Source organism: Corvus cornix, chromosome 5 (genome assembly GCF_000738735.6).
Source record: "Corvus cornix cornix isolate S_Up_H32 chromosome 5, ASM73873v5, whole genome shotgun sequence".
Lineage (NCBI taxonomy): Eukaryota > Metazoa > Chordata > Aves > Passeriformes > Corvidae > Corvus > Corvus cornix.
In genome coordinates, this window is record NC_046335.1 from 44,911,681 (window position 1) to 44,933,554 (window position 21,874).

The window sequence follows — 21,874 nt, forward strand, 5'->3', positions numbered from 1 at the left end:
ACCAGCGGAGTAAAATCTACATTTTTTTCCCCCCAGTTTATATGTTAATCTGTTTAAAATACACAAGGCACTGAAGTATTGGGTTTGGTTGTCTTTTGAGGTAACAAATACTACAAAATGATACACATATAAAGCTGTAATTATTAGGCTGTTTGCAGAATACACAATTTAATATAAATATAAAAAGATTATGTGTGGGTTATATCATAAAAATTCTTGGTACTCTTTGTATATTCCTGTACATTTACAATAGCAGCAATTGCGATACAAGTAGGTGAGTAGCAAAGTGGTCTGGGTTAGAGTTGTGTTTATGATACCCCCCAAATTTCACACAGCCATCCTCCCACTTTCAACAGCTTTTGTTTTACCTCCACAGGCTGATGAATTCCATGTACAACTATTTACAGGCTGCAGGGTCTCTGTACAAATCAAACGGGAATACCACTCCCTTTGTCAAATGCAGCCACCCCAGGAGTGCCGTCACTAAGAGTGGCCTCATTCTTATTTACAGAAAGGTGCATCAGTGGGAGCACTCGCTTTCCAGAGGTGTCAGTGTTGCTGAATTAGTCTGTCACTGGAGCCGTCAAACTTGCTTTTCTCCTCTGACAAGTCCTTCTAAGCACATTCTCTGCATGTATTTTGTAAATATAAACCAACCTGTTTAGGAATTGCCATGGTGATCTTCTATCCACCAGGATTCTGTGCTGGCTGGTGAGGACCTAGCCCTGACTCCAGAGGTGGGCAGCAACAAGGGCTGTGGTTCATGCTGGGAACAGCCAGCATGTGGCAGCTTGTCACAGGTGGCTGAGAGCACTGTCAGCATGTCAGGACATGGAATTTTGAAGGATTTTGTTGTGGAATACAGAAGACATATCAGACTGGTTTCCATCATTCCTATCAGCAGGCTTAACATTGATTTAAAATTAATTTTTCCTTCTTTTTTTTGTTTTCTTAAAGGGAGTATGATTCTACATGAAAAAGCCCACAGCATAGCTGGCCAACCTCAAAATAAACAAAGAAAAACACCCTTTAGAAAATCTAGAGTAAGTGTTCTCAGGAAGGAGAGGTAGAAGACCTAACAGGATTGAAAATATCTATGCGTATTAAGTACTTCTTTTAATGTGTATTAAATACCTTAAGCTGTTTAGCTAAACTTACAGCTGCTGTAGAAAGGGGGTTTTATATATAATGATGATCAGAAAGTGTTGCAGTACCTAAGGGAACAGCAGCAGAAACAGCAGACACCTCTCAGAGTTTTGGATTCAGTCTTCTATGAATCTCTTATAGACAAGCCAAATTTACAAGGAGGGCTGTAGTCATAATTCATAACTGAGTCACAACACACAACAACCACCAAATGACTGAGCTGTAAACAGTTATCTTTGACTGTGGCTTGTCTAAGGCTCTGTCCATGCATGGACATTTATAAAATGTCCTTCGGCACTGTAACAGCAAATACATTACCTCTAATTCAGGGCTCTGTGCCAGGCAGTCGTGTGTGTTATTAATTATTGGGAACATGCCTGCCTTCTGTTTTCATTTCCTGACATTAATGGGTATCGTCTGTAGTACAATCGTAAGCACAGCTACTCATTTGGACTGACTCAACACAAACCCCAACAAAATGACTGAAGAGATCTCCTTCCAAAAATGCTTGAAGCCAACAGGACACACAACTATTGTGATGTTTAACTGAGCACACTTGTGAAGTAGCACAACATGCTGGAGAGGCTCTGAGAAAGGGCAGCACAAGAGTCCTCCCCAGCAAAGGGATCTGACCCTGCAGGCAATGGAGGAAGGACATCACCAGCTCTTACGTGAGTGCTCCCGCTTCCAAATCCTTTTTCACCGCTGTGCACAGAGCATCAGAATGTCAAAAGCCCCAGAATCCAAGAGGCACCAGTTGGCATAAAAATGGGGAGAACATGAGTCCTAGACCGTGCACATGATGTTCTAGATACCCCGTGGAAAATAGATCTGGGGTAAACAAGCCTGGAGAATTCCAGAAAGCCCATCCTAGGTGTGTAAAACAGGTATTGAGGGAACAGACCGTTTTGTTGTTACTTTGAAAAGAATCAGAACTTTTAGGGAAGTGCCTGTACCTTTGCAAACTACAGAAATGAAGGCTTATTACTGAAAATCAATTTCATTATTCCAAAAGAATTTTTTTCCCCACTCACTTCTGCCTTCCTCTTTAAAATATGTTGATAATGGCATTAGCTCATTTTTAGACACAGCATTTTGTACTATAACACTATCCTGAAGAAATTATTATTTGTCATACATACAGATTTAGCTTAATCTTAGCCTAAGTGCTCTCTAGTGATCTGTCCAGACAGAAGAAATCTGAGTAAGAAATCTAAGTAAGACAGCTGGGATAGTGCTCATGAAGTTTCCTCAGACTCATCCAGAACAAATTCACTACCTCTACTGCAAATTTAAAGGTGCAGTGGCTATTGACCAGTCTAGCTGAAGTCAAACTGTAATTTGCACAAAACTGTTCCTTGAAATGGAAGAATCCTTGACTGTCGAAGATGATTACTTGTCCATTTACCTTACAGCCTCACACTGCTGCTACATCCGCCCTGCAGATGGGACAAATTCCACAGAAGGGAAGACCCAAGTGGCTGCTTTCATGACAGTACTGCAGGACAGGTAAGCTGCTCTCTGCTGGGACATCTGTCCTTTAAATCTAACACAGAATCAACCATATCATTTGCCCATTACTGGCTACTGTCCAGACACCACTCCTTGTTCCACCCTGAGTTGTTTCAAGTGCTAATATGCAGTCACAATGGGCTTGGAAAATAATGGTTGAAAACACTGATTCAAGTACTCATAAGCTCACACAGGTAGCTGAATCACATGTACCCCTCTGCAGTTCTTAGGGTAGAACTCTTAAAATGTTTCAGTCAGCTTTCTCACAGAAGACTTCTGCATTATTAAAACTATGCTTAAGCCTCACCAAAATGCAACTTTCCCCCCCACATCTCCTATTCATCCCTGAACTGCCAGAATTGCTCATATGCATTCACTAATTCCCTGCAACTCTTTCTCTCATCCTTACCTAGAAGAAAATATGAATTTTCTGCGTTTTAGCCTGAAAGTTCACAGGATGGAAACCACTAAGAAAATAGTGGGGATATTCTGGAAAGAAGTAGTTCTTGTTGCTCAGATTTTCTTCCTGGTCTTTGCTAACACCAGGAGTGCAGTAATCCTTTTCAAGTATATAGCCTACAGTAATAAAAAAAGTAATATTTAGTATTTAAAGGTTAAGATGCCAAATTTGTGTTCAATCTGTTTTTGGAAAAGGCTTTTAATGTCAGTAGTATGGAGCAGTGTGGGGCTTTGATTCTCATCACCAAACTTCCAGTGCCTCAGAGAAGGCAATTCCTCAGCAAACATCAACAGCAAGAGGCTATGAATATTCAACTGAAATAAAAATGTACACTTAATTCAGCCCATTCAGCAAGTGCTTCCTTCCTTCTGAAAACCCAAGCTCCAAAAGAATGTGATTCTTAAGATAGTTCAGTAAAAATGGTAATTTTCTTGGACTCAATTCCAATGTTTGTAATAGGATACAAATCTTCAAATGAAGTGGTCAGGATTCTTATAGTTGTGGCTCTTAAAAAAGATCAGTGGTTTAATGAAAAACAGTAAGCAATTCTGCATCCAGTGTCATCACAGGAATACAGGAAAATTAATGTGGTATGTCTCTAAGCTAGAACTGTGACATGAAACAACTAATGAATTCATTATAAACAGTGAATAGTTATCAAGCAGAAAATTACATATGATATGAAATTGGACTAGCAACTGCTGTAATGCAGAACAAATACTCTTTTATATGACTCATGTGGCACATAAAATATCCTGTGGCTGTATATTCCTAATTTAGTTACTTGAAACATGATCACATGAGAATTGCTTTCTTTCACCAAACCATCAGTTCAGAGATTGGCTAAGTAACTCCAAGAGTAACAAACTATGACCTTGCCCATCACAGCATATTACAAAATTGCTAATGTTCATAGGGGATGAGGAAAGAACCCATTCTTAAATTCCACTTCTGTACTTTTCTCTGTGAAAAATCATATTCTTTGTGCTTAATTTCTCAAGTGAAAATTTAGACATGAAGGTAGTAAAAGCTACTTTAGGAGTTTTAGTAACACACCAGTGACAGCACAGCCCTTGAACTATGCAGACCAGAAGAACAGATCTGGACTGATAAATCTGAAAACACCAAGGGGATCAGAACACCATGGTCCCAGCACTTCCACCGCCACAACAAACACCTCTCTCCTGAAGCTGTAAGGTTCCTCTGACGTGCTCTCAAATAACTTGCTAAAAAGACCCAAAGCCAAGTACAATTTTAGTTCAAACAAGAAAAAAGTTTACATTGTTGCCATCAATATTAAAGCTGTTGAAGGCCCAACACATCTGTTATCGAGCAGCTGCAGAAACAGGTGCAAGTTTGCATATTCAGAACTTCCCTCAGATGTCCCAAGCAGGCCCTCCCATTATCATCACCAGTGCTGAATTTATAAAGTGCCATACAATACCCAATCCTTTTTGCTACAAAGAGCAATGAAAGCAAAAATTTGTCTTCTGAATTTGAAAGGGACTGATTCTAGCTCCCCCATTCCCCAAAGGTTCTTTTGGTAGGAGTTGGGAATACGAGCACTTTGCTGATCTTGATGTCCTGAGGTTACAGCAGTTTGTATGAGAGTTAATAATTTCTATATCAACATGCCTAGAAAAAAAAAGTATTTGTCTTTTCTTCCTCCTGTGTTCTTTCTTCTATCTATTTCTAAATCTGAATTATGTGGCAAATTTTTATGAGATATGACTAAACTGATTTTTGATTTGAGCTATGCAGATACCATTTTTCTACAAACACCAGTTAAAACTCAAACAACTTTCCTCATTTGAATACAAGTGACCACTTCATTCTGCTTTGGAAAATGAATATTAAAAGATGAAGCAATTCTCTGATCAAGTCAACATGGGTGAACATCTCAGAAACCAGGCACAGTGATTACAGGACTTTTGAGAAAAAGAAAACTAGCATTGGCTAGTTACAGCTTTGTCCCAGACAGTCACCAAAGCTTCACAAGGAAGGATGAAGGAGCTTGGCTGCATCACTATTAAAATGTGGTGAGTCTGACCAAATCTGCAGTTTGTTGGGCATTTCTCTTAGCTTAAATACCACTTTAAACTTGACCCTTGCTCTCACCCACAGGTCAGTACAACTGCCTCTGCTACCATTCACCCAGTCAGGTGGGGAACTGGTTGGAACTAAACCAGGCTTTTTAGGACTGATCTTATTTAGCCTGAATCAGTTACAGAATTGGCCATGTGCAGAGTGGCACTAACATGAGGTAGGACATGATGCCTGTGGGTTTAGTTAAGCTGGAAGGCTTGGCCAAAAGAAGTGTTCTTTCAGTTCAGTGCTAAGCAGATGGAGAGGAAGGTTTGAAATTCGGGTTTTGGCACTCAAGTTCTGCTGGGAAGCATTCAGCTCACTTACAAACTGGAACATCTAAGGGTTGTGATCATGCACGTTTTCTTCCAGTGGTGGTGAAGGAATGATACTGACAATTGTATTTAAATGTGTTTTTCTTCTCTAGGAATAAGCCTGCATCTTTCTTTAGATGACTCCCCTTCCCACAAGCCACTTAGTTTTCTTGTCTCACATTAATAAAAAGAACTTCACTTCTTGCATGTAAAAAGGTGACTTAAAAATGCAGAAAGTTTCAACATTCCCTCTCCAAATCCTTTGGAGACTGAGTCAGTTACATGACTTCAAAAAGGCAAATATGGCACAAAAGAATGGAAATTAAGTTAAAAAAATCAATTTTATAAATATTCTTCCTCTGTACAATTTTTCACAGCCCCACCCCTCCCAACCATTTTTATTCACATTTAGTTTTGTTTAATTCCCACCCAGATTTATTTTTAAATCATAAAATATATATTTTAAATCTGTTCATATTTTAAAATATTTACAGGAAAAGTTCCTTCTGTTGAGGTCATGAAGAGTCTGTACAAGGAGAGGGTGGAGGGGGGTAGAGGTGAAAATAGCTTCGTTCAGTGGCAGGAGACGGAGGGCAACTTTCTTCTGCCGACATGTACTGACTGCGAGGTGTGGGTGGAGGGGGATAAGGGTCTGAGTCTGAATTTAAATCTATATAGTATTTGTTGGCCTTCCATCGACTCGTGGTATAGTCACTGTCACAGACATCTGTGCTGCATGGGGTTGTGGGTGGAGCTATCCCTCGTATAAGGTATGGCCTGCACAAAAACAATAAAAAAGAAAAAGCACATGCATTAGTTGCAATCTGGGGAAAAAGAAAGAAAAAAGAAAGAGATTGAACAGCTCTGTGTGGTCAGACAAGATACCTGCTCATTAATACTACACGAGCCTTAATGCAGGCTCTCAGAGAAATCCAACAAGAAGTACCTGAACTGTGATACATTTGAATGGCACAACTATCCTTAGCCAGCAGCACACTCTTCCAGCCCCTAACCTACCAGAGGAGACCACTATGACCATTTAGCCCAGTCACTAACAAATAGGTTGACTCCTTTAAGATAAGCTTAAAGAAATTAACAGAAAACACCAACCTCCTCTACACAGGATGCTCAGGGACTGTTACATAGAAATATAATGTACATAATTGGAACGGTCATTTATTAAGAGAGCAAAACATTTTTTAAATGAAGTCTGTACAAGATCCAAAACTAAAGGCAGATTAATAGAAGACTTGGCAAGCCTTTTTATCTGAACTGTACCTGTAAGATCTTGTGTTTGAAGGAATGTTTGAGGAATAAAACATCTCTGCGTTGTATAAGGAGCGATCGGTAGCTGGGGAAGGAGGTGGATTCAAAATCTAGAAACAACAGGAAAAAGAAGTGTGAAATTTTGGGTTAATTATCCAACTTTACTTAGTTTAAAAACAGTATTTATGGCTTCACCCTGTCATTCATCCTTATTCTAGTTTCCTCTCCTGGCTGCTTGGATGTGTTAATGCATTTTTAAAGACCACAGATGTTCATTACAAGACTTTACTTTGGACTTAGGTATTGTGCAGGCCTTCAAAGTTCTCAGTACAGGGAATTTTCTTCCTTGCCACACCTGTTATTATGCTGGAAGGCTGGAATAAAGCTGGAAATGAGACCCAGTTTGGCTGAATCTGAGTGCACTTCCTTGGACATAAGGACTGATAGCATCTCAGCAGATGCTAATGGGAAATAAAGTATGTTCCACTCCCAGACCCTAAACACATCCCCAGTCATTAGTAGGGTCAGGAAGCCAGGTTCTTTACTAATACAACCCCATCCTTCCCTGAATGCTTCATTTCACTCTTGTTCTATAAACATATCATTTTGGCACAGTTCACAATGCAAAAAGCCTATGAGCTAAAAAATATTTATAGCCTGCCTATGTGTGCATATAGACAGCATACACACATATGGCTCAGCTGTAAGTGCTTATACACAGTTGCTGGTAGCCTTCACACAAGGAAAAAAGCTTAGTGTGTTTCAAAATTATTCAGGATTCTTCCCCTAGCAGGAAGCTGAACCTCTGACACAGCCAGCAGGACATTGGCCTAAACCCAAGAAGAGCATTTAATCTCTTCCAGTGTGGAAAATTACACCATTGCTGTTGATTGAGCCTTGCTACTGATGTGAGCATCTTGTACACTGCCTGCCCTGGGCATTCAGCCAGTTCATGGTCCTGCCCCATTGACCATCCTTCCTCTGTCTCTGCTCTTCTCCCACAAAAACACTCTAAAATCAGTGGAGTGGAGATCATTGTTTGGCTCTTCACTGTGCAGCGTCCAGCAAAGCGATTCCTGGCCACTGAGTTGAGCTTACTATTACTAATGCTGACAAGCCCTGTACCCAAAATTGTGTGAAGGGAGACATGCTTGAATACCCCCCTTTGCCAGCTGTAGGGAATGATGAGTAACCTCCCCAAGAGGATCTCCCAGAAGTCTTCTTCCTCGGATGAGCACTGTATGCTACTTGTGGATTCACTCCTACTGATGCCCTGAGCTGCATCAATATCACTTCATGTTGAGATTAAATACAGCAAAGAGTGTCAGCCAGGATGCCTCTGGCCAGGTTCTCAGGTATATAAACTGGCATAAATTCATTGACACTGATTCTTTCCCAGTCTCTATTCACTGGAGCATCTCTCAGTACCACTAAGATGTGTTACACAAACCAAAAAAGCCAAGACAACTTAGATGCTCAGATCTGTCCTTTTGATTATTAATATAAAGCTGGGTAATTAGCTACCAGGCAGAACTCACCAGAACATTGGGATTAAGCAGTAACTTTAATGTAACAAAGCCCTTGCAACAGCTTCCTTCTAAGAACCCATCATGCCTTTCATGAAGGAAATGCTGGTATCATCCCTGCAGGCCCTGGCTGACACAAAGTGTGGAAAAAAGAATTCCCAGCAACAGTCAGATTAACTTAGGCCAGAAGTCAAACGGAAGAATTGATCTTTTGGCTGACATAGATCCCATAGAATCACACAGGCAGATCAGCTCTTGGGCTTCTTTTCTCTTTCAAGCTTTATTTAAGTAAGTGTTTTTTCTGTTCATCCTTTTTAGTGTGGTACTGACACATCAATCAGGTCTAGCATGAAATTGTTCAGCACACTACAGAGACACTGGTGAAGCAGGAGACAAGCTAAATTAGGAGGGCTGCTGAGTTCCAAACATCTGCTTCTTGACGGCTTCACAGAGAAGGCAATGCAAGAAGTAAGTACCCAATTTTACCTTACCAAGAGATAAGCTCACAAGCCTCTCTTTTCCATTTTTGCCCTTCTTAAAGGGAGAGAAAGCACCTTTGCAACTGGCCAAAACACTATGAATCAAAATGCCCATACAGAGCATAACAGCTTACATGTAAACACAAATGCATGTAAACCCACACAGCATGTGGGCTCCTGATTCAATACTGCACAAAAACGCCCTCTGCAGCTGGCAGATCAACTCTGGCAGCTTGTAGTGTGTACCTAAGGGCCAATGGATATATTGCTCAGAAGCATGATGGAAGAAAACTGTGTGCTCAGAAGCATGATGGAAAAAAACTGAGTGCTTAGTCATGACAAAATATGCTGGCAAACAGGAACCTTTGTGTGTCTCTCCTGCGTATCCAGAGAGGACTCTTTCCATTCAGAATATTCATCTTGTAATTTGTGGAACTGTGACATGGGGACCAGAATTCTGTCAGTTTCCACACTTGAAAGTCAGAAATGGAGCTAAATTATAGCTGAAAAAATGCAACCAAAGTAACCTCTGCCTCACCCTGCTGTACCAGTGTTTTTCCCCCCTTCGTGCACTTGGTTTTCTGAATCAACAATCGACACTTCATCTAAACAGCAAGTCAAGCTGATTTCATACACGTTTGCATTCCAGTCCTGTTTCGTCTTGTTTGCCTAATTATTCCATGTGTGCCTGCAGCATTAGGCAGTGCAAAATGTCACCGGGCCACTGCCATCAGAGTTTACACAGAACAAAGGAGGTGGCATCTCCAAGGGAAGAACGGAAGTAGCCAAGAACAAACCAGATGAGTACCACTCTGGTAACAAAACATTTTGGACATCATGGAGCACAGTATCATCCTGATGGACTGACTACAACAAAGCCTCTTTGTGAAGTTCAGTGAGTGTCAAAATGGGCCTGCATATCATAAACAGTAACACCCAAGAGCTGTTAACAGTTGTTAACACCTACTTAAGTAAGCACAAAGTTTCACCCTTCTTTTCTTCAGAAGCAGGAGATACGTAACTCACTGGTGTATTTTCAAGACGTACCTGTGGGTAGAAAGTGGCTTTAGTGCTGGATGAGCTACTTGAAGATGCTCCAGTAACATGGTTTCTGTCATACAATGGGGCACCACTGCTTCCTCCCATGAGACTCATGGAGCTAATCATGGACTTTCCACAAGAGATGCCTGCATTGAAACAGAGGAAAACAAGGTTAGATAAACCACAATGTTATCCATCAATGCCAAACAGAAACCAGATCCCTACCTTTGCAAACCCATGCAGCGATAATGGTTGTCACACTTTAGGAAGAGTGCTTTATGTAAAAACTTCAGGATTACAAGGAACAGCACTTTTTGTAATGAAAACATCTCACCCTCAGACCACCTATTGTCTCACTGCAGCACTGAACTCCTCACAACCTACTATCAACTGCTGAGAAAGGAATCTTCACAACAGCTGACCCAAACTGTTCACCCAAATTAACTAAGAAATTTTCCAATTAAACAAACTTAGGCATTTGCAAAAAAAGCAATATACAATGCCCAAGAAAAACAAGCTAGAGGCCTCCAAAGTTTCGATTTCCATCCCAAGAAATTAATTGCAAGTACATGAATAACTGCAAAACCCAATTACTTTTATTGAAAATAATCACAGCTAAAATTGAAAATCAGTGGAGACAAAAGGCAGGAAACCTGAGTTAGAGGAAAATGGAAGACATCATTCTCCAATCTGTTTTACTGCAAGATACTCTTAATCCAGACAATTCATTTTCAGCTTCTTCCTGTGACACTATTCAGTGCCAATGTAAGAGTTAAGTCTGGGAACTTTTCAGAACTTTTATTTTCAAATGCAGGAAATATTTATTACAAGCAGAGTAAGTATTTGTAATCATCATTCATGACTATATATCCTTCTTGGAAATGCCATGGTATTAGAAACCTATGTATTTTCCTTAGAATTAACATAAATAGTAATATTTTCAGCTGTTGTATCTTGTCACAGCAATATGGATTAGAAAAAACTAACAACTATGGATGAGAATCAGAATGACAGCTTGGTTTAGCACCTACAGAAGTACAGATGAAAGCCACTGATACTTGCTTTAATTAAAAAAGCTTTAGTGTGAAGTCCAATTTAAAACACCCCTGCGAAGATTTCGCCTGCAATTATTTCATTGTCTAATTTCCTACCACAAAAACCTCTTGATAACCATAGTAATATAACTTACGCAGGAATAGCTGACCATAGCCATTAAAGTGCAAGAAAAGCTAATAGATTTTACATATCTGATTCAAATGACAGATTTATTCCAAAACCACTGAGCAGATCTTCAACATCAAATTTCTGCTCTTTGAAAACTCCACATCCAGCACCCTTAATAACGTGTAAAACTCAAAATCCAGACAACGTAATGGTACTGATTAGATGCAAGGTCCTTAGCACCCTTACCAGTAAAAGTGCCATGTTGAGAACTTCCTGGAGCAATAAAATTAAGAGGGACATGAGGGGTACCACTGACATACTCATGTGGAAAAGGACTATTGGGCCCGGCATAGCGCTGACACACCACACGCTGGCAAACAAAGTACATTCCTCCCATGACAAAAAGGGACAGTATTATCCCAATGACGGGACCGATGGCACTGCTGTGTGGCTGGGACTCATCTGAGGCTGGCTTTGATTTTTCTGGAAAGAGAGGAGAAGAAAATTAAACATGGTCATTAAACATGGAGCAGTGAATATGCTGCTGTCCTGGAGCTCATGCAGCAAATCAGTCAGCGCACAGTCATTCACACAGTGCTTTAAAAGCATCTGCATCACACTCAGGCATCTCCAACTCCAGATATTCTGATTCAATACACAAGACTTCATGCTCCCTCTTCCCCTCCATAAAGCAGTATGAGCAAAGTACTCTCCTTTTGTCTAGCAATTTATCTTGTAACGGGATTACTTATCATCTTGATAGAACAACAATCTGGAAAGTTTCCTTTTCTTCCCTGCCCTTCAAAGTCTATGGGCCAAAGATACTTATAAATATCAAGTCCTTAATCAGAAGGGATTGCTCTCTCAAAAGCCATTTGGGCTAGCAATAACATGAAAAATCAAGAAAACTTACCAGTAAGGAAGCTACCATACATACTAAGCAGTGGATGTCTTCCTAGCCAATACAGGTCTTAAAACAGAATACTTTTGCTTCCTAAAATATGACTTGCTTTCAAAGAAACTCCACCTTACAAATTGGAAGGAAAACACAATCCAAAATATCTCAAATACTTTCTACTCATTGTTTTTCCCCTTACGTAGCCAAAAGTTAAATAACGAAAAGTGCTGCAGTATTTGAGATGAGCTAAACTTCACATCTCTCCCTGATTATGCATAACACATTCAAAATTCTTGCCATATAAACCTGACACCTCTCTGTTTTTCACATATGCAATGTTCTTCATGGAAAGCAATTAATTTCCATCTGATTCACACACTTCTAATTTTATTCTTTAACATACACAAATAGATATAGTCAAAAAGTGAAAATCTCAAAATAAACTTGTCCAAATTTTACACGCTCAGTTCTAACTATACACCCCTTCCCCCTTAATGAAGTTGCAAGAAGTAAAAGGGTTCATATAAGATTCAGGCCTTCACTTCATAAAATGTTTCTCCAGTGATTCTGGTTTCCACTTCAGTGGAAGGGAATGAAAAACAACTGAAATTTGAGAAGGAAGATAAAGGAAATACAAAGATCTAGCAACAAACTCTTAGCAGCTCAGCATCAAGAACTCATTTCTGTCTTAAAGTCTTTATGTTTTTCTCATACTTATTAGTGCATGACAACTTTTATGTCAGCTAAGATCTTAACTTTCAAATAGATTAATTCAGCTATGGTACCAAAAAAAAAGCAAAGCCAAAATTAAAACACGTTCCCAAATCAGCTATTTTAAAACACACAATTCTCATTTTGGTTAAACCTAGCTTCTTTTAAATGCAAGATCCTTATCTAGAAGGTAGCAATCATTTTTATTCCCTACTTGAGTTCTTTCCCTCAGTCAAGTGGGAAACCACAGAATGCTTTGTTCCACAAAGATGTCCAAAGGAGACAATCCTATGTCTACATAAAGACACATTTAAATCAGTTAGGACCTAATTGCAGGACTGGACCCAAAGTGCAAACAGGAAACAGCTGCATTAACTTGGCAGCATGAAAGCTCGCCAAGTGCACAAAGAAACTGAAAAAAAAAAAAAAAAGAGAGGAAGAAGTGGCCTTATATTATCCAGGGAATTGAGGGAACTTGATGAAAGCTTAAGAGATAAACAGAAGATGTGGAAGAAGCATGTTCAGTCTGAAATTTCCAAGAGTTTCTGTCTCCATTCTTTTAGCCTTTTTTTCTATTCACAGCTAGGGCTCCTTTCACCATTCTTACTCATGAATATACTTTTCCTTGCAGTATCCACCATGAAGATGGAAGGAAGAAACAAGGTTACCTTGGACCAAATCTGCTGAACCCTCCTCTCATCCCAGCAGTGGCACAGCTTCTGACAACTGGTGCTTCAAAAAATGACAAGAACTAAGATATTAAAAACTTCACAATCTGCTAAGGTTGGTCCTGTAGGCAAAGTAAGTGCAGCATTTCTCTACACAAACACAGTGCAAGGTATTTGTTCAGAATGAACTCAGACCAGCACATCTATTTGCTTTTATTCTAAAATGCTATTTTTCAGCTATTTTGCTAAACCGCTTGTGTGATTCTAAATGCTCCCTCTATCTACCCCAATGCCTGAATACTCCATGCTCTAGTCATCCCAACAGTGCAATACAACAGAAATTGCAAGAAGAGCAAAAGTAAGTGGATTTTTACTGTCCACTTTGGACTGCAAAGTAACAGACTCTCTAACGACAAACACAGCAGCTGCCATCAGCATGTCTGTAACTTGCATATACCTACTGCCATGGGAATTCAAAGTTACATTTTTCCCAGAAAAATCAACGTGTCTCCATATATTCTTTTCACACCTGCACTTCAGGAGACCGGTCTGTGGTCTCTTGTGGACACTTGCTCATTGCATGTTAGTTCCTCCACATAATTAGCCTCCAGTTTGGCCCTGTTATTGCAGTGGATAGGGCTGTGCATTTTTAAAAGCCACTCCAGGCTTAGCATCAGATCTGCAAGTTCCAAGGTACTGAGCAGAGTAAAATCAGGTTTCCCTAGGGATAGTTCTGAAGGCCCTTCTGAAGTATTCTTCCCTGAAAGAATATTGCTCTGCAAAGACCAGGGCTCTGCACAGGGCTCTGCACAGGGCTGTAGAACATGCCTGAACACAGCACCTGAATCTCAAGAAAAGACATCTCACCACACATAAGCTCATCAGAACCGTCAATGCAATCCGGAAAGGAGTCACACTGCTGCTTCAGGGGGATGCACTGGCCACTCGCACATCGGAACTGGTTGGGCAGACAAATTGCTGCAGAGAAAGAAAGGAAAGATCAAATACTGACAGCACGGGAGCATTTGAGCCTCTTAAGAAAACTGAAAGAAGTGGGTTTCATATTATGATCAGGTAGGCACCAGAACACCTGCTTTGCTGCTGTGGGTAAATTGCAAGCCTGCTTATCTCTGGTTCTTCCTGCTTGTTGTTATACACCCTACTCAGTGGAGCTAAAATAAAATTCTGGTCCAAGTAACTCCCGATGCTTTCTCAAATCAGTCCTGCTGAGGCAAAACTGCAATCAGATCAGTAAGAATCTCTTACAATAACTAACAAAGCGTAGCTGATCATCTGACCTGTTAACAAAATGTAGTAACGTGGCATATTATAAAACCTTATGTACTCCATACCTATATTATGTATACATAATAGATATATTATGTATAATATATCCTTGCTAAGTAACTGCTAAATTTCTTATCTATATTCAGGAACTTCTGTCTCAACGAAAAGGACTTGTATCTATACATTCCAAGAACAGTTAGAATCCCAAATGGATGCTTGTGTTAGAGCCCTGAGTTCAGGAAAACTGATCTTACTATCACAGTCTGCTTCATCAGATTTATCTTGACAGTCGATTTCTCCATTACACCGCAAGTGTGCATCAATGCACTGTCCCTTCTCACACTGGAACTGGGATGCAGAGCATATGGGGCAACTATCTTCATCACTCTGGTCATCACACTCAGGAAACCCATCACACCGCCATGCCATTGGGATACAGTCAATCTCGCCAGTTGCACAGGTAAACTGGTCTGGGGAACAAGTTGGAGGTTCTGGAGAAAGAGAAAACAGACCAGAGTTGTATACTCAATTTTATCCCTTTCAACAGAGTAGAAGTACGAGAGCATTGTTCAAGAAAAGCACACTTACTCCTTCCTGGAGTTCTTCCATGACTACGCTAAGATTCCAGCAACAAGGAAAACATGATTTTGCATAGGGAATGAAATTTTACCAACTTCGTAACAAAAATTGGATGCATGCTGATTAAAGAAGTTTGCTTTAGCAGTCAAGCACTGAACTAAGGAAAGGAGCTACAAATACTTACTCTACAAATACTTGCTTTGTCTCTAACAGCCACCTTTTGGAAGACACTGTCATATATATAAATTCAAAAGAATACATAATTTCTGATTGCAAACCACATTTCAAACAATTCTAAACCCTGCAGTTATATTAGCCCGGACCAATTCTTCATTAAAAACCTGACACATCGGGTGAAGTGGCAATGAATATATCTGAAACATATAGCATAACTTCTACAGTATCTGTTTCATTATTTTTCCAGTGTTTTTTCCACAAACAAATTTCTGAGTCAGATATGAATTGAAAAATAGGAATGGAGAAAAAAATATCTGTATAGGACTGGTAAACATTAAGCTAAGTCCTCTTGCTGGAAAGTCTCTGGGCTGCAGGTCAGTGAAGGTTCAGAGAGCAGTCTAAGGAGCACTGCAGACCTGCCCTAATCTTATATTCTCTCACTACAGAGACTTAAAGTTAAGAATACTTTAACTTGTGCACAGCCATTTTTATGTTTGTTGGACCTAAAAAAGCTGGGACTTCCTTCAAGTTTGACTTTTCATGGATGTCAAGATTCTGGCATCACTCCTTTTCATATCCATACTGTTGTTCAAGTTGCAGTGACACACTGATAGCATTAGGCAGCAGCTACAACCCCACATAGAGATGCAACAATTATGCTGTTATAAGGCATCCATAGTTGCTTTCTTCAGAATGTCAGAATACAAACACAATCCAGATCAAGAATATGTTGCAAAAAATGCTCCAAATTCTTACATACAGCAAGTTAGCACACAATTTTCCACCATTGTTGTCAATGAAACAGACAATGTGCAAGTCCATTCAGCTGCTATCAGTAGCAATTAGTTAGGGTCAAAATGAGGGGGCCATCTCAAAACACCCCTGCAGCAATCACATACATGATTTGAAAAGTTGCTGGGTCAAAACCCTGTGACATAGTTAAGTCATTCAGCAGAGGCAGTCACTCATCCCCACAGCTGCTGTTGCCCAGTAGTGCTCTGAGTAGATGCTTTACCACCTGGATTAACAGAGTACCACATCACACCTGGCCTACAACAACACTATGATCAAGCTACAGGTGTGCTCTGGCACCGGATGGTAACACTCCTCTGGAAACCCAGTGGGCTTTTGTTAAGATTCAGGCTCAGGAATGGACTTGATGAAGAACCCAGCATAAGGAAAGTTTCTTAGCTGTAACCAATGGCAAGATGTTTGAATGAGCATTTTTTCTCCTGAGGGTGGTGTTAAAAATTCTAGAATTATGCAATTGCATGCAAACAGTTTTCAAAGTGCTGTTGTCCTTTCTTCATTAGGGAGAAAAGTTCAAGAACGAGACAAAACTATAATCAAGAGTTTGAAAAACAAAATGTGAATAAATATCAAAACATGTTTGCATTTTGTAAAAATTATGATTTTAAGTTCCTCATTTATGATTATTTGGAGAAGCAATATGAGAATTACAAATGTAGCCAGTGACCTGACAGCTGTAGGTAAGATAAAGATGCCAGATGCATGCATTAAGATAATTCTTGAATTAGATTTTGATACACGTGTGCTGTTTGGATAATTCAACAGACAGATCACTACTTCTGCATTTAAAGGCACATTCAATGTTGCACTATGGTTGTACTTGGCAAGCACAAGCTTGCATTAAAAAACTTGACAAAAGCATTTGTAAGGATGTCCAGAACATGGACAAATGTTCTCCAGCCAGCTAAGCTATTTTGAAACACTGGGTAGTGGCTGTTACTAGGGCAGACAAGATAGGTTAAAGTTGGTGCAGGCTTAGTGAAAGATTAGAATTAAAAAAAATAAGATAGAAACGGAGGCCCCTGAATTTTTAGATTTATAGCTGCAGATCCAAAGGAGTGGAATGTGAACCTCTCTCACTGTCCACGTTGTGCAACAACACTACAGCAAGAAGTATAATTAGATTGATCCACCCTGCCCTCCCCATGTAACCACCACTACTCTAAAGCCACATAACGTGTTGTGGTCATGGGAAAGAAAACAGTTTATCATGGAAATGACTGTCCCATGGGAGTTCAGAGTTCAGCCAGAAAGTGAAATCCACAGCAAAATAAATACATGAAAAAAAGTCAAAGAGGACCAACAGAGCCAAACGATGAAAGATATAATGCGTCCCAAAAAGAAACAATGTTTTGTTTTGAATCCCCTCTGCAAGAGTAATGTTAACAGTTTTTAAATATCCTAGAATGGTAAAAGGGAAGGCTAAAGGAAAAGTCTACCATATGGAAAGAGGAGAGATACCTTAATTAAAAGAATTGCAATGGAGGCTACATTTGATAAGTAGCCAGTATAGTGTTTCACATTATGAGGCCAAATTAATTTCAAAGACTGGAGTCTCATACTGTGGGAATCATATGCACAATTTCTGCTGCTAGGTCATCACAGGTTGATGCAACATCATCTTATAAACACTTTAAACACTGTTTAAAGCACAAACCTGTCACATCATACAATTATAAAAATCTCAGTAGAAGATTCAAGAATTTTAAGGTCAAAGAAGAATATTCTGCTCAGAATGAGAAGTCACATGTGCCCAAAACCTCAAGCAGAAAACAGGTGGTAGAACTACCAAAGACTAATTTAACACATGATGCAGCACATCATGCACAGAAAAATTGGACTGGAACGCAAACATTTTGGACTGGAATGCAACCTCAGTCACGTTTCGTTACAAATTGATTAGCAGTAGTGTGAAACATAACTCACCTCCACATGTTAAGAGATTCTGTAGAAGCACAAGGTGCTCGGGGCATGAACATCTTGGAGTTCCATCCCCTTTGGCAATGCAGATGTGTGAACACCCACCATTGTCACGGGAGCATGGATGCACAGCTGGTGAAACACAGAGAAAAGAGTATTACATAGCATAAAAGAAATGATAACTATTCCTCACTAGGACAAAATCAAAAACTACTCACAAAACACTTCTGTCTGAGTAACCAAGAATTTGCTACAAATTATTAGGAAGATAAATGCAGGATTTTTCAGTTCAATGCTTGAAAGCTGATTTATTACTTCATAAGGATTAAATTTCTCCCAGTCACAGTAACAGTGCAACCTGATTGAACTGAAGATGTCCCTGCCCATTGCAGGGGGTTGGAACTGGATGACCTTTAAAAGGTTTCTTCCAACCCAAACCATTCTATGATTCTATCATACGGACACCTTTAAAGGATTTCTAACAAGAATTTGGGAGCTGAGGTGAAGTGAAATGAAAAGGCAGATTTGAGAAGGCTATATTTACATCATACCTAGACATCCCACCTGCATTTCTAGGGTAGGTATCAAGAAATAATATATGTCACTGCAGAATGCCAACCTGCAAAACCCTCAGGATTTCTCCCTTAAAGAGCTCTTAATATCTAGTGCCTCAACTTCTATGTTCCTCACAAAACTGCAATAGAGGCACGTATATTTTTGGGTTTTTTTCTAAAGGTAGGAAGCTACATGTTTGGGTTCCCAATCAGTTACCCAGAAGCACTGAGAGGTCCTAATAGAATGATTTTTATCGAACATTAGGTGGACAAGAAATGGGCAGAGAGAAGGGAGGTCACTGTCTGATGACCCCAGCCCAACCGAGTCAGAAGAGACCCAGTCTCTTGCCTGCTTATTCAGGCTGACAGCTGAGCATCTGCTGCAGCAATTTGTAGGGTACAGCCTGTGTTATTTGTGATGCTGCTGAACAGTGCATACTACTGCTAAGGACCAAGAATTTCCATGGGGAAGAAATTGTATAGATAACATAATTTCTCTGCCAAAGTTGTTTTCCATCTGTCCAGGCTTCTCAGCAACCTGCTTTCTACCTTCAACAAATTTCTTAGTTTAATACAGTGTTTGAAGCATGAGTTGTTCACAGAAGTGCATGCACATATACCTGCATGTGCATAGGTATATTTCCTCCCCTGTTGTAACAGAAATCACCTATATAGAAAACTTTTCAGCTGCAAAAGAGGATTTCTTTCAGTGTGACTTAAAGGAACAGTATTCTTGCCATTAAAAAAGCCCAAAACAAAACCAAAAATCCTCCTTTTAAATAAACACATGGGGTAAAAGCAAACCTTTTTTTTAACACCGTTGAAACTTAAAGAAAAAAGTCTTTTTGCTTCATTCAGTATTACCTTTGAAATATGCAAAAGTATATGAGAAATAGCACAGAAGAAGAAAAGCAGGGTATTGTGAAAGAAAAAAAGAACCTCTGGGTCATGATTAGCACATAGAATCTACTACAGTTTAAATACTTACATCACCTTATTATTAATAGCTTACCACATATGCAAGCTCAAAAACAGTTTCAGCCATCACAGACACCAATGTATGTGACACTGTTTGTTTGTATGTTTGCTGTGAAGGGGAATAATTTCTTCTGAAAATTAATGCATTGTACACCAATGTACCCTCCCTATATAAGACAACTCATTACAGGCAACAAAGAGATCTCTGTTGCCCACAATTTCTTTGTGATTTTGTACTCTCTTTTATAATCCTGTTAAGCAGGAGGAACTGTAGGTTGTCACTTTGAGGAGTGACTACTGTAAGAGGTTTCTGCACTCTCCACCAAACCACAGTAATTTGGACCACTAGTCCAGAAAAAGAACATCCTGCATGAATGATTCCTTTCAGATGTGAGCACCTAAAATGCTCCACCTCTACTGGGAGAGAAATTCCACATCCACAGTACAACTTTCATCCCCATTTTGCCTCCCTCGCTGCAGGCTTTTACATCATCCACTATGCCGAGTCAAACCAGTCATACTTTACACAGGAGTCTGAAACCCCTGGAGAAAAGGCAAGTACAGTCCTTTTGGTTCTTATTAGAGGTTTTCCCAAGACCTATTACTTGACTGTACTTAGAAAATGAACAACTAGAATTATTAGTATCTTTTAGACTGAATTCAGTGTCATGTGAGCTTGTACAAAGCAGGTAACTCAGTGCCATGATGTCACATGTTCTATCTGTGCAGCAATAGTCTCCTCGACAAGAATGAGGAATTTGTTTCTCCTGCTCTCCTGCCATCCCGACTGGCCAAGTTGAAAGCATTCCATGGCTTACTTGAAGCCAATGGGCAACATTATTACAATATTCAGCTGGATGAGGACTTTGAGATACAATGACCAAGAGTAAGATACGTCAGGTATTGAAATAAACTCACAGAACTCTTCCATATCAAGCTCTTCCACAGCATGAATGCCTGTCAGGTGAGCAATCCGGCCTTGAATTCTAGTCCTTTTGTACCCATTCACCTTCTCCACTCTCTCAATCATTTGCTGCTGACGATCAATCCAATACAAGTGATTCCCCAGCACAGTGAGTCCCGTGGGCTGAAGAATGTTGGAGTCCTCCAAGGTCACGCGGTTGGCACCTGAGACCAAGAAAAACTGAAAACTGAAGACTAGTTTTACACCAGTTGACTTCTAAGTTATTCCCTAAAACAACATCACAAAGCAACATCCCATCTAAAACCAAACCAAATGAAACCTTGGAGAGAGTGAGCTACAAGGTCACTGGCTTCATCAGTCTATGCAGACCAAGACTCTGCCCAGGTAAAGTTCACTCTCATCTCAGGTAAATGATGGTGAAATACCAGGTGCCATGTCCTGAGGGCAAGCAGATGCAGTGTGAAACCCAGCTCATCCCTGCACAGCCTGGCTGGTCCGTCAGGCATGCTCAGCCTCACACTGTTATGTGCAATTGTGAGTGCTCCCAAAAGCTGATACAGACTCAGCTCTTGGGCCAAAAGTTTTACAGTGCACTCACACACGGAGCAGTACATTTTTTCTGGAATCTATAAGCAAGAGTGAAATACAACCAATTTAGTTTCACTGCTGTTACTCAAATAAAACACATTTATCACACAAAGCAAGAGGCAAGTACCAAACCTTGTCACGGCCTATCTGACAACCACAGATACATGATCAGAAAAGAACAGCTCTTAAAAAAACCCCCAACTTTTTTATTTAGTAACACACCATAACACCCAAACTCTAAGTGACTCAGTATGCTCCTAAATAGGAACACTATCAAATGCTCGGGCTCCCTGCTTTATAAAAACGTGTAAAAATCTGCTTTAAACCAATGAGGTCAAGTAAAAATGCATTTATTATCAGTTTTCACTTTAATTACTTGCAGTCTTCTACTGCGTACTGCCCTACACTTAGAGGCATTTAATTATTGCTTTCATTATTCTTTTCTACAGTGAAAAAGATATTCAAAATTATTCTATTAATTCACCAAAACCCTTCTGACCCTGTGTATGCCTATGTAACTGGATATATTTGATTTAAAAAATTAAAATTTATAACAAAATCATAACTTGGTGCTGCTTCTGCCCTCATAATTAATTTCGAAACTAAGACCTTATGTCTGCTTGTATTTAAAAAATGTAAGTTTTTAGTATCTACACAAAATGAGATTAGAGAATCTACATAATAAAAATGCTATGAGAACTGGATTCAACTAATCTGCTGCATAAATTATCTAGAGCTCAGCCAAGCACGAGAATGTAACATTAACAGGTTCTATTAGTTTTGCAT

At 39.7% G+C, this 21,874-nt stretch overlaps 1 protein-coding gene across 3 annotated transcripts in view; it reads right to left on the bottom strand.

The window, feature by feature from the left end:
- Positions 1 to 5,839: 5,839 nt before the first annotated feature.
- LRP5 (LDL receptor related protein 5) overlaps positions 5,840 to 21,874 on the bottom strand; it is a 135,688-nt gene continuing 119,653 nt past the window's right edge. For all 3 annotated transcript variants that reach the window (XM_039552259.1, XM_010404838.4, XM_039552260.1), the window contains 8 exons: positions 20,494 to 20,703; positions 18,050 to 18,175; positions 14,812 to 15,048; positions 14,138 to 14,248; positions 11,240 to 11,476; positions 9,836 to 9,975; positions 6,796 to 6,893; positions 5,840 to 6,294 (listed from right to left, as the gene is read on the bottom strand). In XM_039552259.1, the coding sequence (XP_039408193.1) occupies positions 6,033 to 6,294; positions 6,796 to 6,893; positions 9,836 to 9,975; positions 11,240 to 11,476; positions 14,138 to 14,248; positions 14,812 to 15,048; positions 18,050 to 18,175; positions 20,494 to 20,703 (1,421 nt within the window). In that variant the 3' untranslated portion in view covers positions 5,840 to 6,032. The remainder of the gene's footprint in view (positions 6,295 to 6,795; positions 6,894 to 9,835; positions 9,976 to 11,239; positions 11,477 to 14,137; positions 14,249 to 14,811; positions 15,049 to 18,049; positions 18,176 to 20,493; positions 20,704 to 21,874) is intronic.